The sequence below is a fragment of the Bos indicus genome, chromosome 8, assembly GCF_029378745.1.
Source record: "Bos indicus isolate NIAB-ARS_2022 breed Sahiwal x Tharparkar chromosome 8, NIAB-ARS_B.indTharparkar_mat_pri_1.0, whole genome shotgun sequence".
NCBI classification, from domain to species: domain Eukaryota; kingdom Metazoa; phylum Chordata; class Mammalia; order Artiodactyla; family Bovidae; genus Bos; species Bos indicus.
In genome coordinates, this window is record NC_091767.1 from 59530742 (window position 1) to 59550594 (window position 19853).

Sequence of the window (19853 nt, forward strand, 5' to 3'; positions counted from 1 at the left end):
CTTCTCCGTCCATGGGATTTTCCAGGGAAGAATACCAGAGTGGGTTGCCATTTCTTTCTCTAGGGGATCTTCCCAACCCAGGGATCAAACCTGGGTATCCCGCATTGCAGGCAGACGCTTTACCCTTTGAGCCACCAGGGCAGCCCTTAATATAGGTGTTTCTGTTGAATTTTTTAAAAAGAGAAGAAAGAATTAAGCAGAAAACTTCTATTACCTTTGCTGAGATTCATGGGGGTGGGGATTGAGACAGAGGAACACTGATTTCTGGGGTAACTCTGGGGATTTGTGCATCGGCTATAATAGCTAACACAGAGACACCTTAATGGAGTAGACTAGAAGCATCCATAGTTTTACACAACTGTTTTGGGGAAAAATGTAGCTCTTCTTTTAGTCCAGGGATGATGGGTACATCTCTTCTATGTGAGAGTCCTTCCCTCAGATTCTCATAAGCATTCAAGTCAACCAGGGTTTGTTCCTTCGTTGGTAAAGAGCTCTCTTCTCTGGAAGACAGATTTGCTTTTTGAAAGTCAGCAGTGACTGTGTACATGCCGTCTGTGATATTCTAGTACTGAGTCATTGGCTATGTTTGTATCACAAATATGCCCTTGCTAGACTATACTGTGTTTTAGTTTATGTAGTTTTCAGACTATGCTAATTATAAAGACTTTCTCTAATACTTTGCAGTTTGTAAATTCACTAGTTTTTATATATAAGTGTGGGGAGGGTGCAGGATGCTGGCAGTACAGAATCACAGCTGTGGCTTGGGGGAACTTGAAGTTGGTTTGCAGTGTGATGCCAGTTGGAACTCTGTAGATTGGTAGATCAGTACTCCACCCTCCACCCCATTTCTATGTTAGGCAGTTCATTTCAAAGTCTAGGCAGCTTGGAGGTTATCAGTTCAAGGTGGGACCTTTCACTTCTACCATTAGATTCTCATGTCTAAATAAAAGAGCTTTTGTTTCTATAACTGTCTTATAAAGGCTGGCATTATTATTTCTTGACTTTTCCTTAATGACTTATGTATGACTCTGTTTTTCAATCTTCTTTTTAAAATGTTTTGATTTCCCCCTCCCAAATTTTTAGTAATTGTAAAGGGAAAAATAGTAAGTTTACAGTGGGAAGTTCTGGCAGACACCGGCTTAGCTAAGCAGTCCAGGTTCACATCACTAGGAGTGCATGTGACAGAATGTACCCCCTGATATGACACCATGAGAAGGGCACAAATGCAAGTTGGGGCACGTTCTATAAGAGAGCTGGCCAGTACCCTTCAACACTGTCAAGATTATGAAAAACAAGGAAAAAATGAGGAACACTCACAGGTTGAATGAGGCATACAAGTAAATGTAACATGGGATCCTGGGTTAGGTCCTGGAACAACAACATGACAACTTTAGTGGGAAGAATTGGAAATAAATATTTTCTATACTTCAGTTAGTAGTATTATACCAAGGTTAATTTCTTAGTTTGTTCATTGTTTTAAGGTTATATATTAACATAAGAAGGTGGGTGAAGAGTGTATGGAAACCCTCTATATACTATTTTTGCAGCTCTTTTGTAAGTTTAAAATTATCTCAAAATAAAAATTTTAATGTAATAATCTGAATTGGGCCTACTCTTTTAATAAGTGTTATTTAAAAAATGACTTTCCTGAGTAAGAGGGGAAGAGTATTTCCTATCTGATATGTTCACTTTCCTGGAGAGGGAAATGGCAGCCCACTGCAATGTTCTTGCCTGGAGAATCCCATGGACAGAGGAGCCTGGCAGCTGCAGTCCATGGGGTCACAGGAGTCAGACACAACTTAGTGACTCAGCCACCACCACCGCCATATTCACTTTAATTTTTTAGTTCTTTTGTTATTATCATATATTGAATAGATATAAAGTTTATAACAAATTGTAAGTTGTAAAGAATAACACCATGAGCACGAGTGTAGCTTGAAGTTCTCAGTATGCTTTTTCCATCCCACTTCCCCTCCCTTTCCCTACCTCTGTCCTGAATTTTGTATTTTTCATTCCCTTGTTTTTCTTTATAGATTTATCTTGAATGTATTTATCCCTGATGATATAGTTTTGCATGATCTTTATGTAAGTGGAATAATACTTCATGTATTCTTTTGCAGTTTGTTCTTTCCCTAAATATTATATTCCTGAAATTTAACAATGTTAATATGTATAACTTAGCTCACTCGTTTTCACTACTATGTAGCTTTCCATTTTATGAACATACCGCAAGTTACTTCTCTCTTCTACCGTTATAGCCATTTGGTTGGTTTCCAGCTTTGCCACTGAGAGCAGTGCTAGCGGCACACATCCTTGCGTGTGATGTATTGTGACAGTTTCCCTTGGGTGTATTCATAAGATGGACTAGCTGGGTTATAGGGTAAATGCTCCATCAGCTTTATTGGATAAGGCCAAATTGTTTTCCAAAGTAGCTGTCCAATTTTTAATATCAGCAACAGTGTGTAAGTGTTCCAGTAGTTCTACTTTCTCTCAGACACAGTATTATTAGACTTAATTTTTTTTTCACCAACCTGGTAGGCATGTATATTAAAATGTTAAAATATTGACATTTCTTGATTGACTACTTTTTTACTTTAGGAGATGTTGTCATATATTATTTAATCCTCTCACAGCTCTTCTTCTTAGCTCTCTAATGGAAACTAATGTTGTATTTAGTTTGTCATGCATAATTACCCCTAAACCTCTCTCTGGCAAATTTATTCCTTATCAAGTTTTTCCTCCATCTTGTATCTGCTTAATTTATTTTCTTTTTTAATAGTCTCATTGTAGGAGAAATTTGAGACATGAAGTGGTTAATAACTTGTCTCAAGTCTCATTGTTATTTTTTATTTTTCAATAAAATGTTCTTTATTACTAATGCAGTAAAGACCTCAAACATGTTGTTGATTAGTAGCAGATTTTGATATGAAACCCAGTTCTCTGGGTCCTAATCCTTTTTTTTTTTTTTTGCTCCATCTCTTCCCTTTTTCCTCCCACATTGCATTTCTTCTTCCCTTCCCTCACATTTTTCCACTCCTCCTCTGAGTTTAACAGCTTAAATGTACTTTCCAGTTGGCTGCTATGTAATGTGATGTGCATGCAGAGAGCGTCAGAGGATTGGGTGAATGCCTGGTTCTAGCTAAATACTCATTAGTCAGGTCCCTGGCTGGCTGTTAAGTGTCATAACCATTTCACATTCCAAGCTGTACTGCTTGTGTGCATTTAGCCAAGCTACCCTCTCAAAGCTGCTGATGGCCCTGTGGGATTTGAACCTACTGTGGGGGTTCCTGAGATGTCTCAGGGTGCCTCAAGAGTGGGGATGCTAGAATAGCTAATGTTGGTTAGGAGCACACAGATTCTGCTGGCAGAAGAAACAGACCTCAGGTTGGGGTACAAAACTTGCAGCACATGTGAATTTTTTTGGCATACACAGTATTTCATTTTACTTTTTAAAAATGTTGGATACTTTTATAGAAAGCATGCACTGATCAATTTGTCACAATAACCAGCACTTCATTTCTCCAACTATTATTAACTCACTGGTGCCTAAAGTTAGTCCTAAATTTTGGAGTTATCTTTTCCACTAGAATAAAATATTTGTATCTATATTAGATGAAAATCCATAAGTTAACTGCTGCCCGCTGGAGTTATAGAACACTCCAGTCAATAAAAAGCTAATCAAAGGTACAGGCCCAGAACTTCACTGAAAGATCACCCAATAATTTCTTTTTCCTGTTTCCAAGTTTCAGCTAATTTTTCTGACAGATTATAGTTATCAGCTTAGATTTGGTTGCTAGAAAATGGAATTTATTTCCCAAGTTTTAAAACTATAACTTTATGATAAGGATGTTTGAAATGAATTCTAAAATTTAACATATGTATTTTTAGAGGTAGATTTATTTTGGATTTTAGAGGTCAAGTTCCAAGTTTCTTAAGTATATGTTTAAGTCAAATGGTATCGGCAATGAGAACTTCTCATTCTAAATGTTTTTATTTCCTTACAGAAGTTCCGGGGAATAATAACTGAAACTGCCCTGCGATGTCTGTATCTGAAAAGGAAAGTGAGGACAAACAAAATAGAGGTAGGGGAAACTCTTAAGTCTATACATCATTATTGCCTCTAAAAAGTGCATACATGCTTGCACGTGTGTGTGCACTCTCATATAGGACGAATAAATAGACTGCCAACCTACCAAACTACCAGTTGAGCTAACTGACCAGGAAAGGAAATATACTTTGCAGAAGTAAATCCTTTGTACTTAAAATGAGAGGCTCCATCATTTTGCCTTTTGAAAATTTTAAGTAGTTACAATTGCTCATCTTTTGTACTTTTATTGGAAGTTGAACAGGAAAACGTGTGTTCCTTTTCCTCTCCCCATTGTTCACAACTGCCTCTTGCTAAAAGAGAAGCGGTCATTGTGGAAAATCAGTTGCTGAAGCAGATAAGGTCAGCTTTTGTAGACTTTTTACAGACAGGGCTATCGAATCTGGCTATGGTGTGAGAGAGGATTTCTGTACCACTTCATGCTTTCTTGTGGTGAATATAAGTACTAAAAGGAGCTGGGGTTATCACAGCCAAGGCATCTTTAAGGATAAACCAGCCTGAGATGAAAAAAAAAAAACAAACATCTTTTTCTGACATAAAATTTTGAGAAAGCAAACCAGCCTGTAGCTCTATGTTTAGGCTTCCTATTGAAGAATGGAGAAGGTACAGAGAAGGAATCTAGGTCACTGATTTAAGGCCACACTACACCTTCTTTTGGAGAAGGCAGTGGCACCCCACTCCAGTACTCTTGCCTGGAGAATCCCATGGATGGAGGAGCCTGGTAGGCTGCAGTCCATGGAGTCGCTAGGAGTTGGACGTGACTGAGTGACTTCACTTTCACTTTTCACTTTCATGCATTGGAGAAGGCAATGGCAACCCACTCCAGTGTTCTTGCCCGGAGAATCCCAGGGACGGGGGAGCCTGGTGGGCTGCCGTCTATGGGGTCGCACAGAGTCGGACACGACTGAAGTGACTTAGCAGCTTAGCAGCACACCTTCTTTTCTTTCTGTTATTACGCAGTTGTCTGATTCCTGGAAGTAGCCCATGACAAGGACAGAGGCCCTAGTTCTAGGAAGAGGAAGTCAGGCAACTCCCAACAGAGGGAAAAAGCAGCAAGACTGCTTGTACTCTCAGAACTGCTGAAAGAGAGAGGGCTGAGGAAAACAGGCTAACTGACCAATTTCTCCTGCATCTTCTTATGAACAGAAAACATGGAGGATAGTGTAAATCAATGAAATCGGAACATACTCTCACACCAGTACACAACAATAAACTTGAAATGGCTTGAAGACTTAAAAATATAACACCATAAAACTCCCAGAAGAGAACATATTAAAAACATTCTGATATAAACCGTAACAATGTTACAACAATGCCTTTGGTCAGTCTCCCAAGACAATAGAAATTAAAGCAAAAATAAATTGTACCTTATCAAACCTACAAGCTTTTGTGCAGCAAAGGAAACCATAGGCAAAATGAAAAGACAACTTATGGATTGGGAGAAAATATTTGCAAACGATGTGACCAACAAGGACTTAATTTCTAAACAGCTCATACAATTTAATAACAGCAACAGAAAAGCCAAACAACCCAATAAAAAAATGAACAGAATACCTAGACATTTCTCCAAAAAAGAAGTGCAAATAGCCAGTAGGCACATGAAAAAATGTGCTCAACATTGCTAATTATTAAAATGCAAATCAAGTTACAATGAAATACCCGCCTGACACTTGTCAGAATGGCCATCACCAGAACATGCACCCCTTATGTTTTCAGCAGCACTGTTTGCGATAGCCAAGACATGGAAACAACCTAAGTGTTCACAGGCAGATGAATGGATTCCAGCTGCTACACACACACACACACACACACACACACACACACACACACACACCCCAAATGGAATATTATTCAGCCATAAAAAGAGTTAATGTTTGTCCCCTTGAATTCCATAGCCATGACTACTTCAACTAGACCATCTCCTAGACTCTCCTTGTCTAAGCTAATTTGCAATCTTCTATAGTTCTAACTTCTCATCTGTAATTCACATTTTCTCACTCTTGCTTCAGCCAAACACAAATAAACTTTGAATTAACATGCAATGGGGAAAACACTTGGTCATCCTAGTCTTTTCTCAACAGTATTCACAAGCCCTAGGGAATCTTGAATTAATCCTTTATTGTCTCATCTAAAACTTTTTTTTTCTGTCTTTAGTATCTCAAACATGACTGGCTACTCTCTTTCCTTAAGTTTGTCTTCTTTTTCTCTCAGACTTTTAGTTTCTTCTAGATGATTGTGCTAACTGAAGTTTTAACCACTTTTCTCATTGTTCCAGCTTTTCCTTTTTTCAGAGGCATCTTAAGAAATTCAACTTTCTAGGCCTCAATTTTTTCTTTCCTTCATGGTGAAAATCCTACTCTTCTTTTTCATAGCAGGTCTGGGATCAAAGAGCCAGAACTAGGTTTTGGTTAATCCCATTACCCACTTTGAAGTCTCAGTCTGTCTCCACCAACTCAGGCTCTGAACTTTGGGATCTGCCTGCTTTATTTTACTCCTAAACTCAAAGAGGGAGGTATGTATTCAGTTGTTGTGCAGAGCCTCAACTCCATGTATCCCTTGGGGCTGCTACGCTTAGATGGGATAGCTTGCTACACCTAGATAAGTTGCTGGGAAAACCTGTTAGACCTTTATTAAGTTAAAAACATAGTTAGTATGGGGGCAGGGGAACACATGTATACCTGTGGCCGATTCATGTTGATGCATGGCAAAAACCATCACAATACCGTAAAAGTAGTTATCCTCCAATTTAAATTAATTATAAAAACATAGTTATATCTAGGGTTAAATTTAATAAGAATGTGAAGTTCAATAAGAAAATATTAGAAACTTATCAAGCAGCATAAAATAATATTTTTGAAAAAATTTAGAGGCTGTGCTGGTGTGTCGGGTTTGGTTGGAAAGGCAAACACCAGGGGAGAGACTGATTTTATTAACCAATGCCTGAGCAAATTGAGAATGAACATAGTAGAAAAGCAACCTGCTCATGTACTGGATCACCTTAATACCATAGAAACACCAGTTCTACCCTGGTACTCTGCTTTAATCAGGCAGCCATCTGGGTCCCTGAGAAAGTTCCTGTACAAAGAGCATAGGCCATGCAGCACCTCTAAATCCTAGATGCATCTAAGTTATCTGAGCCATACATGTTCCATTGCTTTGCACAACCTAAATTATAATGGTTAGCAGAAGCTCTCATATCATCAGGTTGTAAATAAGCCACGAACTAGTCAAAATAAAGTACAACCAAACTTTCTGTCAGTCCCATCTCAAATTCCCCCACCTTTATTCAGCTAATCCTAGTAATTGCGAGAATGAAACAAGAAAGAAACATACTAGTCCAGAAGAACAAATTATAAGCTGCATAGCTGGGTGGTAAACTAGTCCAGCGAAGACTTATAGCCACTTGTTTATGTTGTTCAGATCAGTTCTGTCGCTCAGTTGTGTCTAACTCTTTGCAGCCCCATGGACTGCAGCACGCCAGGCTTCCCTGTCCATTACCAGTTCCTGGAGCTTACTCAAACTCATGTCTATTGAGTCAGTGATGCCATCCAACCATCTCATCCTCTGTTGTCCCTTTCTCCTCCCTCCTTCAATCTTTCCCAGCATCAGGGTCTTTTCAAATGAGTCAGTTCTTTGCATCAAGTGGCCAAAGTATTGGAGCTTCAGCTTCAGCATTAGTCCTTCGAATGAACATTCAGGACTGATTTTCTTTAGGATGCACTGGTTGGATCTCCTTGCAGTCCAAGGGACTCTCAAGAGTCTTCTCCAACACCACAGTTCAAAAGCATCAATTCTTCGGCCCTCAGCTTTCTTTCTAGTCCAACTCTCACATCCATACATGACCACTGGAAAAACCATAGCTTTGACTAGATGGGCCTTTGTAGACAAAGTAATGGCTCTGCTTTTTAGTATGCTGCCTAGGTTGGTCATAACTTTTCTTCCAAGGAGCAAGCGTCTTTTGATTTCATGGCTGCAGTCACAATCTGCAGTGATTTTGGAGCTCCTCAAAATAAAGTCTGTCACTGTTTCCATTGTTTCCCCATCTATTTGCCATAAAGTGATGGGACTGGATGCCATGATCTTAGTTTTCTGAATGTTGAGCTTTAAACCAACTTTTTCACTCTCATCTTTCACTTTCATCAGAAGGCTCTTTAGTTCTTCTTCACTTTCTGCCATAAGGGTGGTATCATCTGCATATCTGAGGTTATTGATATTTCTCCCAGCATCTTGAGTCCAGCTTGTGCTTCCTCCAGCCCAGCATTTCTCATGATGTACTCTGCATATAAGTTAATAAGCAGGGTGACAGTATACAGCCTTGACGTACTCCTTTTCCTATTTGGAACCAGTCTGTTGTTCCATGTCCAGTTATAACTGTTGCTTCTTGACCTGCACACACATTTCTTAGGAGGTAGGTCAGGTGGTCTGGTATTCCCATCTCTTGAAGAATTTTCCTCAGTTTGTTGTGATCCACACAGTTAAAGACTTTGGCATAGTCAATAAAGCAGAAGTAGATATTTTTCTGGAACTCTCTTGCTTTTCCCATGATCCAACAGATGTTGACAATTTGATCTCTGGTTCCTCTACCTTTTCTAAATCCAACTGGAACATCTGGAAGTTCTCAGTTCACATACTATTAAAGCCTGGCTTAGAGAATTTTGAGCATTACTTTGCTAGTGTGTGAGATGAGTGCAATTGTGCAATAGTTTGAGCATTCTTTGGCATTGCCTTTCTCTGGGATAGGAATGAAAACTGGTCTTTTCCAGTCCTGTGGCCACTGCTGAGTTTTCCAAATTTAATGGCATATTGAGTGCAGCACTTTCACTGCATCATCTTTTAGGATTTGAAATAGCTCAACTAGAATGCCATCACCTCCACCAGCTTTGTTCATAGTGATGCTTCCTAAGGCCCACTTGACTTCGCATTCCAGGATGTCTGGCTCTAGTCCAGTGGTCACACCATTGTGATTATCTGGGTCATGAAGATCTTTTTTGTATAGTTCTTCTGTGTATTCTTGCCACCTCTTCTTAACATCTTCTGCTTCTGTTAGGTCCATACCATTTCTGTCCTTTATTGTGCCCATGTTTGCAGGAAATGTTCCCTTGGTATCTCGAATTTTCTTGAAGAGATCTCTAGTCTTTCCAATTCTATTGTTTTCCTCTATTTGTTTGCATGGATTACTGAGGAAGACTTTCTTATCTCTCCTTGCTATTTTTTAGAACTCTGCATTCAAATGGGTATATCTTTCCTTTTCTCCTTTGCCTTTTGCTTCTCTTCTTTTCACAGCTATTTGTAAGGCTTCCTCAGACAACCATTTTGCCTTTTACATTTCTTTTTCTTGGTGATGGTCCTTATCCCTGCCTCCTGTACAGTGTCACGTACCTCCGTCCATAGTTCTTCAGGCACTCTGCCTATCAGATCCAATCCCTTGAATCTGTGTATTGTTAGCAAAGTGATTGTACAGATGTGATCACCATGTACAAAGAAGTGGTTTCCTGGGGGCATACCAGTCTCCCTCCGGGGATATAGTATGCTACTGAATGGGGGACTGACTAATAGTGCAAAAATGTCATCTGTCTCCAAATTCATCTGTGTAGTTTCGAAATATATATATTTAAATCCTTGGGTAAAAGGAACTAAGCATCCCAGTTTCACCTTTCCTGCAATTTGTGCAAATTCTGAACTTCAAGCATTGCCCAATGTGCAGACTTTGGCCCCTTAGATATTTTCTATAAGAAATTTAGTCTTGTTCTGATTTCATGATCTTTAGTAATTTTTGCTGACAACCAGAGGATAAATAAAGGAAATTACATGAAGAACCAAAAAGTCCCTGTCTTATCACTGGCTCTCTCCTCAGCTTTCAGAAGCATATTATCTTAGCCCCCTGAGAAATGCAGTGTGATTTTCCAGACCTGACTGTGCTTCCCATGGGAGGGAGCTCTGCATTTTCTAATAACCCACTTTCACTCCATCCCCAGGATCTAGTGAATAAAATTTTCTTTGTCTTCACCTCTAATTAAAACTCCAGTCTTAAGCAAATTGGCCAAAATGATTCTGAAGTTTACCTAGAAGAGAAAATAGACAAGAATAGCCAAGAAGAAACATCTCTGGGGGTCCAGTGGCTAAGACTCTGCGCTCCCCATGCACCAGGCTCAGATTAGATCCCTGGTCAGGGAACTAGATCCCACATGCTACAATTAAGAGTTCACATGCCACAATTAAAGATCTGCGTGCCGCAACTAAGACCCGGCACAGCCAAATTAATTACTTTTTAGAAAAAGAATAGCCAAGAAGATGTTAAAATAGAAGACTCTCTATCCTGTATTACAAGTTACATAATTTAAGAGATGAATGGAGGGAGGGATAAATCAGGAGTATGGGATTAACAAATAAAAACTACTATACATAATATAGATAAGCAGCAAGGATTTACTATATAGCACAGGGAACTATATTCAATATCTCATAATAATGTATAATGGAAAATTATCTGAAAAAATCATATATATATATATATAAACAACTGAATCACTTTTCTGTACACCTGAAACTAACACAATATTGTAAACCAACTGTACTTTAATTAAACATTTTTTTCTTAAGATGGATAGACTAGAACTTAATAGAAAACCCATAATTAGGGGCTTCCCAGGTGGTGCTAATGGTAAAGAACCTGTCTGCCAATGCAGGAGGCTTAAGAAAACCCATAATTATATTCAATATGTTAGAATTTGGTACATTATAAAGTGACATTTAAAATAAGAGACAAAATATTTGCAAGTCACTTATAACTGATTTCTATTCAGAACATATTAAGAACTCATAGTTCAGTGATAAAAAGATAATTAACCTGGTTTAAAAATGAGCAAAGGATCTGAATAGACATTTCTCCAAAGAAGATATATAAATGTTCAATAAAATACATGAAAAGATACTCAATATCATCTTTAGTCAGTGGACTAATTAATTAGTCCATGGAATTCTCCAGGCCAGAATACTGCTGTGGGCAGTCATTCCCTTCTCCAGGGGATCTTCCCAACCCAGGGATTGAATCCCAGTCTCCCGCATTGCAAGCAGATTCTTTACCAGCTGAGCCACCAGGGAAGCCCAAGGATACTGGAGTGAGTAGCCTATCCCTTCTCCAGGGGATCTTCCTGACCCATGGGTTGAACCCAGGTCTCCTGCATTGCAGGCAGATTCTTTACCAGCTGAGCTACCAGGGAATCCCTCATTAGTCAATATGGACATGCAAAGCAAAATCACAATGAGACATTACTTCATATCCACTAAGATAGTTAAAATAAAAAAGCACAGTCTTTTACAAGTGTTGGCAAGGATATGAAGAAATTGGAATTCTCATACATTGTCAGAAAGAATGTAAAATCATGCAACTGCTGTGAAGACTTGTTTGGTAGTTTCTCAAAATGTTAAAACCAGAGTTACCATATGACTGAGTAATTCTATTCCTATGTATATACCCAAGAGAAATAAAAACATGTCCATACAAAAACTCGTACATGAATGTTCCTAACACAGGGCTTAACACCTGCCAAGAACTCAGTAAATGCTTGTTGAACCAATGAAGAATTCAAGAGGCTATAGGAATGTTTTATTCAGGACAGAAAGATCTGTTGATAATTTATACTTTTGAGATGTTTTATAACACATTAATGAGCTATCTGTAATAGTTTGTGACATCTGTATATTTTGATGTGATGATTTTGTCACGTGTTGTTGTTATCATGCTGACTCCACTAAATCACAAGTCCCTTGAAGTAAGGACTCTGCCTTACTTATCTTTTTATCTCCTCACAGCATCCAGCACGCTGGTTTCTGTGCAAAAGATACTGGTAATGATTTATTAATTCAGAGCAAATTTAAGAAAGGCTGGCCTTAGAAAGAACCTCAGATATCTAAAACTATTGCTGTAATTAACTTATGAAGGAGGTTTGGGTTTCTGTGTTTGGCAATAATGTTGATGCAGGCCAGCCTGTTGTCTGTGGAAACATTGTCTAGGGTTACTAGAAGCATTAATGGTAGAGAGCTCCTCAGAAGTTACTTGTCCTCTTGCCTCCAGAAAGCTTGAACACTTGAGGGTTTCCATTTTTTACCGTATTGCTTGATTCTTTAAACAAAGAGACAACACCTGTTTGTGGACAGATATTCTTGGTGAGAACGTGTGAGATGCTAGTGAAGTCACTGGCAACCAGCATCCCAGGCTCATCTCAGAGGGGCATCCTGCTCATCATTTCTCTCATCTTTTTCAGAACACAAGAGATATCTGCAAGCCAACAACAGAGAATTTAACAGTCTGTTTGGATACCCAGTGAGTATATGGTCTTTAGCTATTTCAAGAGGGGGCTGATATTTTCCTCTAATATTCCCCATTGTCTGTGAGGCAGGAAACTCCTTGTAGATGTAAATCCTACAACATAGGTTCTACTTTCTTTCAAGCTCCCGTACAATGAGGGCTGGTGCAGTGAGGGCTCAGAAACCAAATTAATCCAGTGACCTAGGCTCAGGGGAGGATGTGTCTCAAATTTTGGTTTTTATATATTGCTCCTCGAAAAGAAATACCGTAGCTTGAACAAATGAAAGCATAGCTTCATAGTTTTCTTTTTTCACTTAGACATCTCTCTGTGATAGTACATGTAGACCTTCCTAATTTGTTTAATCAGTTCAATTCAATCGCTCTGCCATATCTGACTCTTTGCGACCCTTTGGACTATAGCCTGCCAGCCTCCTCTGTCCATGGGTTCTCCAGGCAAAAATACTGGAATGGGTTGCCATGCCCACTGAATCTACTTTTTTACTAAACTAGGATATTTGAAGTTCTGAATGGGAAAGAAATTATACTTCTGTTAGGAAACTACTAAATAAATATATACTTGAATGAGTTCCGTTAATATATTCAACTGAATTACCTTTTGCAGCTGAGTAATATGAAAACTTTTACTTCATTTTATACTTAGAGCTTCCAAGCTCTCTTTTTTCATATTCAGTGAATCTAGATGTTGCTTAAGTGTATCTAATTCCTAAGAAGAAGGGGAAAAAGCAATTATATATGCAAATACATTAAGAATAATCTATTTATCATTTCAAATACACATATGTCAAAGTAAACATTTTCAACCCATATCTTACAATTTGACTAGAATTTATTAACATTCATTATTTCTGTTTTCCAATTTATTTCATCATTATTAAAAACCTTGCATGATCTACCTTTTAAATACTTTATGAGTTTTTAAAAGGGAGTCAGAACTTTTTACAGTGAATCATCGTGTTCTGAGAATATCAAATATCAGAAGACTTTAAATTAATGACATTACTGTTTAAAGTTATAATTTTTATTTGATTTTTTAACCATATTTCTATATTTTTTGACTATTTTCTCTTAAGGCCAAGACCTATAACAATTTACATGGTACACTCTTAGGGATAAGACTCTTCAACTGTTTACCTTTGATCTTTGAATATAACAGGTTTGAACTGCATGAGTCCACTGACATACAGATTTTTTTTCAAGAAATATGTACTGTGGTACTACTCAGTCCAAGGATGGCTAAATCGGTGGATGTGAAACCTCAGATACTGAGAGCCAACTATAAATTATACACAGATTTTAAACTGCACAGGTGCTGCTGTGCTTAATACTCGAGTGTTTCAAGGGCCAACCAGAACCATTCAAAAACCCCTGTGCAATATTAGCTATCAGTTCAGTTCAGTTGCTCAGTGGTGTCTGACTCTTTGTGACCCCGTGGACTACAGCAAGCCAGGCTTCCCTGTCCATCACCAATTCCCAGAGCTTGCTCAAATTCATGTCCATCAAGTTGGTGATGTCATCCAACCATCTCATCCTCTGTCATCCCCTTCTCCTCCTGATATTAATTCATTTAATACAACATAGTTTTCCATTGTATCAATATACCTTAATTGATTTAACCAGTTTCTTACTGATTAACATTTTAAGTGTCTCCATTTATATCCAGGTGCCCCCTCCGAAAAATATTTCTACAATGTTTTGCTGCGATAAATGGTCCTAAATGAACACCATTTTATACGCCATATACTTTGGCACATTTGTGTGAATATACTTCAGGAGAGTTTCCTAGAAGTGAATTGGCCAGATCAAAAATGAAACACATTAAATATTTGATACGTATTGCCAGATTGCCCTCTAAAAAGGTTATATCTATTTATATTTCTATCTATAACAAAGACTTCTCACTTCTCCATATTCCTGCCAAATTGGTATTGTCAGTCTTTTTTATCTTTACCAGACTCTTTTGTGGAAAATGACATTTCATTATCTATCTTTCCTTAATTTTGAGTGACAGCAATAATTTTTATGTTAATTAGCCTTTGTACATCTTTTTATGGAAACGACTGTTAATGGTTTTTGCCCATTTTCTATTAGATTGTTCATTTTCACTTATTTATTTATGAATAAGTAACTCATAAAAAGATACATGTTTAAAAGTCATGCTCCAATACCCCATCCTTGTCCATATCTCTGCTCCCTAGAAGGAATCACTTTTATTAGTTTATCATATATTCAGCAGTGCTTCTTTGTGCAAATAAAGCAAATACACACACACACACACACACATGCACACACACACACACACATATATATATATTATTATTTCCCCACTTTCTTAAACTATTCTGAACCCTAACATTATGTCCTGGAGATGTTTTCATAATTATAATTTCATAATAGCATTTTCCTTCTTTTTTCAACTGCTTCCCTGGCAGATAGCATAATTTATGTAACCACTTTCTTACAAATTGACATTTGGATTGTTTCTAATCTTTTATAATTATAAGCAATTTTTACTTATATGTTACTTTATGCATATGTAGATATTTTAATATATAATGCTGTAAGTATATAATATACATGTGTATATATATACAATATATATGTGTGTGTGTATATATATATACTATGTATATAGTGTATGTCTATGTGCATGTATATATATATTTATACACATACAGTAGTCTCTATAGGATACTAGTTTATGATTGCTGAGTTAGAGAGGCTCTGGATAATAACAATATTTAGGATATGGCTGTGGGAACAGGTTTCCCCTTCTCTACCTTTTCCACTCTCTAAGCTTTTTCTAAGTAACTCTAAGGTGCAGGTTTTGGCATCACTCTGAGTTTGAACAAGTTCTACTCCTTACTAACGTTGTATCCTTAGGCACATTATTTATTTTAATTTCTTTGATCTTCAGTTCCCTCATCTATAAAAAGAACATAATAATGTTCACTGTACGTGGTGGTTGTTAGAGTTAAATATGGTTGTGAAAATGTTAGTTCTCTTTCACCAAAAAACTGTTACCCCTTAAAAGACGGGTACAAATTTCATTCATCTTTGTAACTACTGTTCCCATCACAAAATCTGGCCCATAAATGAAATTCAATAAATGTATGCAAATAATTGATGAACAAGTAAACAGATTTGACTGATTCTTATGTACTTAACAACCATTGCATTTCCCTGGCCCCGTTTCTCATTTTTCCCCTATTTCTCTAATTTCTTCCATTCCTACTCCTTTTAGCCTTCCCTGGTGGCTCAGTGGTAGAAAATCCATTTGTGATGCAGGAGACTGCCTGCAATGTAGGAGACATGGGTTTGATCCCTGGGTCAGAAAGATTCCCTGCAAAACGAAATGGCAACCCACTCCAGTATTCTTGCCTGGGAAATTCCAGAGACATCGCAAGAGTCAGACATGACTGAGTGACTAAACCACCACCACCACTGCTCCTTTTCCTCTTTTCAGCCCCCTAACTACTGATTCTCATTATATCCTTGGCCTTCTGTTTTCTATTTTCCACTTTAGCAGTCAGTCGGGAGCTGTGCTTAGTCACTCAGTCATGTCCGACTCTTTGTGACCCCATGGACTGTAGCCCACCAGGCTCCTTTTTCTGTGGGGATTCTCCAGGCAAGAATACTGGAGTAGGTTGCCATACCCTCCTCCAGGGGATCTTCTCAACCTAGGGATCAAACTCTGGTCTCCAGCATTGCATGCGGATTCTTTACTGTCTGAACCACCAGGGAATATCCCTGCCCAAATAAATAAATACCCCAAATCCAAATCTACCATCACTGTCATGTCAAATGAATTAAACACAAGAATTCTATAGTTAAGCAAATGTTCTATATCCTTAAGATCTTGCTTCTGGTTTGACATTTAAGAGTAGGACAAAACACTAGTTGCCAAGTTAGTAAAGAACTACTGATTTGTCTATCTTGGGACAGAATCAGCATAGCTTTTGTCTTTGTTTTCTAAAAAAAATGCTACCCAAATGAGTAGAAACCAAAATACATTAACTGTAAAGTCAAATGGAAAATTTACTAAAGCCAGACTTTAGTAAGGTAAAAGATCAAAAGATCTTTGGGTCCAAGTGTTGTCATCTGGATTTAGACACTCAGAAATTCAGAGTATCTTAAAATCAAAGAAAACCATTTCTATGTTAGAATAACCTACCCTCAGGGTTGGGAGGGGCCTTAGAGGTCATTTAGTTAGAACTCCATTCAAGACATAGCTGTGAACTTTCCAGGACAGATTTTGTTTAACTCTTTTTCAGTCCCTACTACTAGAGTAGCCCAGCATAGAGCTGTGAACAGAACAAACCTTGAGAAATGTATAGTGTTTGATCATTAATTGAAAAGTCATGGAGAAACACCAAGGAAATCTTAGGTTTAACTTGGATCTCTAAACTCCTAAGTGCTAAGCTATTTGACCAGCTTCTCTTCCCTAGGGAAATAGACCTTAAGCAAGACGTGACTGGGTTGCCTGTCTAGTCTTCCAAGGCCAGTTTTAGCCTTAAGACAAAAAAAGTGTTGGTTCTCCAAGAGTATTCAGATGTCTTCCCAAGTTAGGACCCAGAAAGAGATTCTTCATGCTTAAGCAGTGTCTGTTTTCCAGGACTGCAGGTAGGTTTGTTCTTTTGTTTGACCCTATAGGTGGAGGAGGTGGGAGAGAAGCCCTGTCCTTGGATTATTTGGTCTCATTCTCCTACTTTTCTTAAGCTCTTAGATTCAAACCCTTACATCTTAGGTCAAACAACTGAAGATCCAAAAGTAGAAAGTAAGATGGTCTTGTCAACATCTTGAGATTAGCATTGAAGAGGTAGCAAGTTCCCACTGTTCAGACCTCTCCCAGGACAATTAAGGGGCAAGTGATTCTCCAGTGCTGAAAGCAACCATTGTAAGAACCTTCAGTGGGCTAAGGTTAAAAGACAGTCATTTGCTTTTGGCATCTGACACCTTTCAGCACTGAAAGCAACATGTAAAGACACAGCAAAATGGCTTTGCCAGACTTAAGAAAAGCTTCAGTAGAGAGCTCTGAGTAGAGTGAACACAAATGGCAAACTTGCCTACTGTTTGGCACTGAGAAGGAACTTGAGTCAGAAGATAAGATGAAACAGAAAGATTTCTGATTCTAAGGAATGAAAGCATTTGGATGGCTGCACAAGTGAACTGGGGCTCAGGGAACAGTACAATCTCAACTCCACAAGTAAATAGATGGTCTTCGGCAAATAAATTAACCTCAGGGCCTCAGTTGCCGCATCCTGAAAAGGTGATATTACTCCCTTCTTACAGTTGTTTTGAGAATTAAATAAGTTGCTTTTTCTAAAATATTTAAAATAGTACTAAAGTACTTAGAATAGTACTTTACATATAATAAATATTTAATAAGTTTTGATTGTTATTGATTTTATTATCATAATTATTATCAATAGCATCAGTAAACAAAGAATTCGACTCAGGGCGTAAATACATTCTGCCCCTCCTAAGAATGTCCCATATTGATCAACCTTGCCATCTTTGGCATACATACATAGGCCTCTCTAGGCCTCAAAGAAAAGAGTCTGGAGACAAACACTTCTTCCTTCCTTCCCTCACTATGTTGGGAAGCTATTAGCTTTTTCCTATTTTATGAAGTGGTCTTGGTCCTTTTTGTTAAGACTTGGAGGTGCAGTCTTTTGTTACTCTAATTGTGCTTGTGTTCTTTTACTAACAGGATAATAGCGTCAAAACCTCAAAATATAATGCCTTAAACTTCTTGCCTATGAACCTGTTTGAACAGTTCCAGAGACTTGCAAATGCATATTTCCTCTTTTTGCTTTTTCTACAGGTATTACCTTTTAGGGTCTTTTCCACAGAATATTTTATCAACTTCCCTGGGGTCAGGTTATGTAATCAGTCCTTCTCCTCCTTAAACTGAGAGATGTCTTCTCTCTTTAGACAATGGGCGAATGGATGGCTGGAGTCTCGGGCCAGTCTCCTAGAATAGCTGTGGTCAGGATTAGCCAGGGTGAAACAACCCTCTATAAGAGGAAGGAGACACGGTCGCCGAGTCCCATGCTAAGGGGTGCTCCCTCACCATGACTGCATCACCACAGTTCAGCTTAACCGTGAAAGGCCACAGACTTGATTCTACACCCCCGCCTCAGCTGCAGCCCCATTCCTCCTTCTTGTCCCAGCCTCCCCGACAGAAAGTTAACACATGGGAGCACCAAGGGAGGAGAATGGTTTAGAACATCAGCACAGGGCACGGAAGCCTAGCAGGGTAGGCACAAGTTGGGAGAGAGAGACGGGTCATCTCATTTCCCCTTGTGCTGAAGGGGTATAGGCGGTTATGTGGTTCTCCCATGCCCACACTTAATGCCCTACCCCCCAGCACCTTCATTATCAGAAGAGAGGAATGGCTCTTTGCCATCAAGACAAAGATATTAGAGTTCAGGACATTACCTGGCAATTTATCATCTCCTCTTCTTTCATCTTTAGGAGGTGTTTGCTTATACTGGGGTGGCTAGTTGGAGGTTATAACAGTGGAAAGCAACTAGGATTGTTGAACTTATTATGAATCTAGGGAGACGGAAATGGTGGTGCAGTGGGGGTTGGGAGGAAATACATTGTCCTTTAAGCTTTCTGACCTATGTTTCTCTCCCCTTCCCTCTCCCAGTTGATTCCTCAGATCTCCTCCTTGGCATGGTACACGACTGTGATACCGCTGATGGTGGTGCTGTCCATAACAGCAGTGAAAGATGCCATCGATGATGTGGTGAAGTGGCTTCCAGGGCCTCTCTTCCCTCACTGTACCTAGTCAGGCAGGGGAGGAAGGGAGCAGGAAGGACTCCCCAGAACTGCCTAATACTAGAAGGAAGAAGGAAAGAGGTGTTTCCTTTCCCTATGTCCTTACTTGTGCCAGAGGAATATGAGATTCCCTTAAGCCCAAGATTGGTGAGCCATCCATGGCCAGAAAGGGGTCACTCACGCAAGGCCTTTCTCTGTCTTCTTACTGCCGCCATTTCCAGGTTTCCTTCCATCTCCTTCATAACCCACCTCTGCCTTTACTTAGCTCTCTCTGGGTTTGCTCTCACCTTTCTTTCTCCATTCACCCTTCTCCCATTTCTATATTCCTCTTCCCTTCTTCCTGTCCCCCTTGCTTTCTCTGGTCTTATCTCCCCTTTCTGCATTCCTGTTCTCCTCTCTGACTCTCCGTATTTCCCTCTCCAGCTTTCGGTTCTATCAGGTGCACACAGCTAGGAACCCTCTGAGTTTAGAGAGCATCATGACTCAACAGAGGCTGGCTCCTCCCCTGGCCTTGGCGGGAGAAGCTGGCTCTCAGCGAGTGCAGCGTGGCTTCCTGCATGCTCCTTTACAGCAGGGCCAGGTGGGAGGGCCAGGTGGGAGGGCAAACGTGGGGAACCGGTGCTGTGCCTACCA

The 19853-nt window shown here is 39.1% G+C and overlaps 1 protein-coding gene across 1 annotated transcript in view; it reads left to right on the forward strand.

Moving 5' to 3' along the window:
* The window catches only part of LOC109563001 (phospholipid-transporting ATPase FetA-like), a 111826-nt gene that overhangs the window by 33323 nt on the left and 58650 nt on the right, over nt 1-19853 (forward strand). Inside the window, exons 3-6 of the mRNA XM_070794723.1 lie at nt 4005-4082; nt 12370-12428; nt 18145-18258; nt 19090-19188. Coding sequence (XP_070650824.1) covers nt 4040-4082; nt 12370-12428; nt 18145-18258; nt 19090-19188 — 315 coding nt within the window. The 5' untranslated portion in view covers nt 4005-4039. The remainder of the gene's footprint in view (nt 1-4004; nt 4083-12369; nt 12429-18144; nt 18259-19089; nt 19189-19853) is intronic.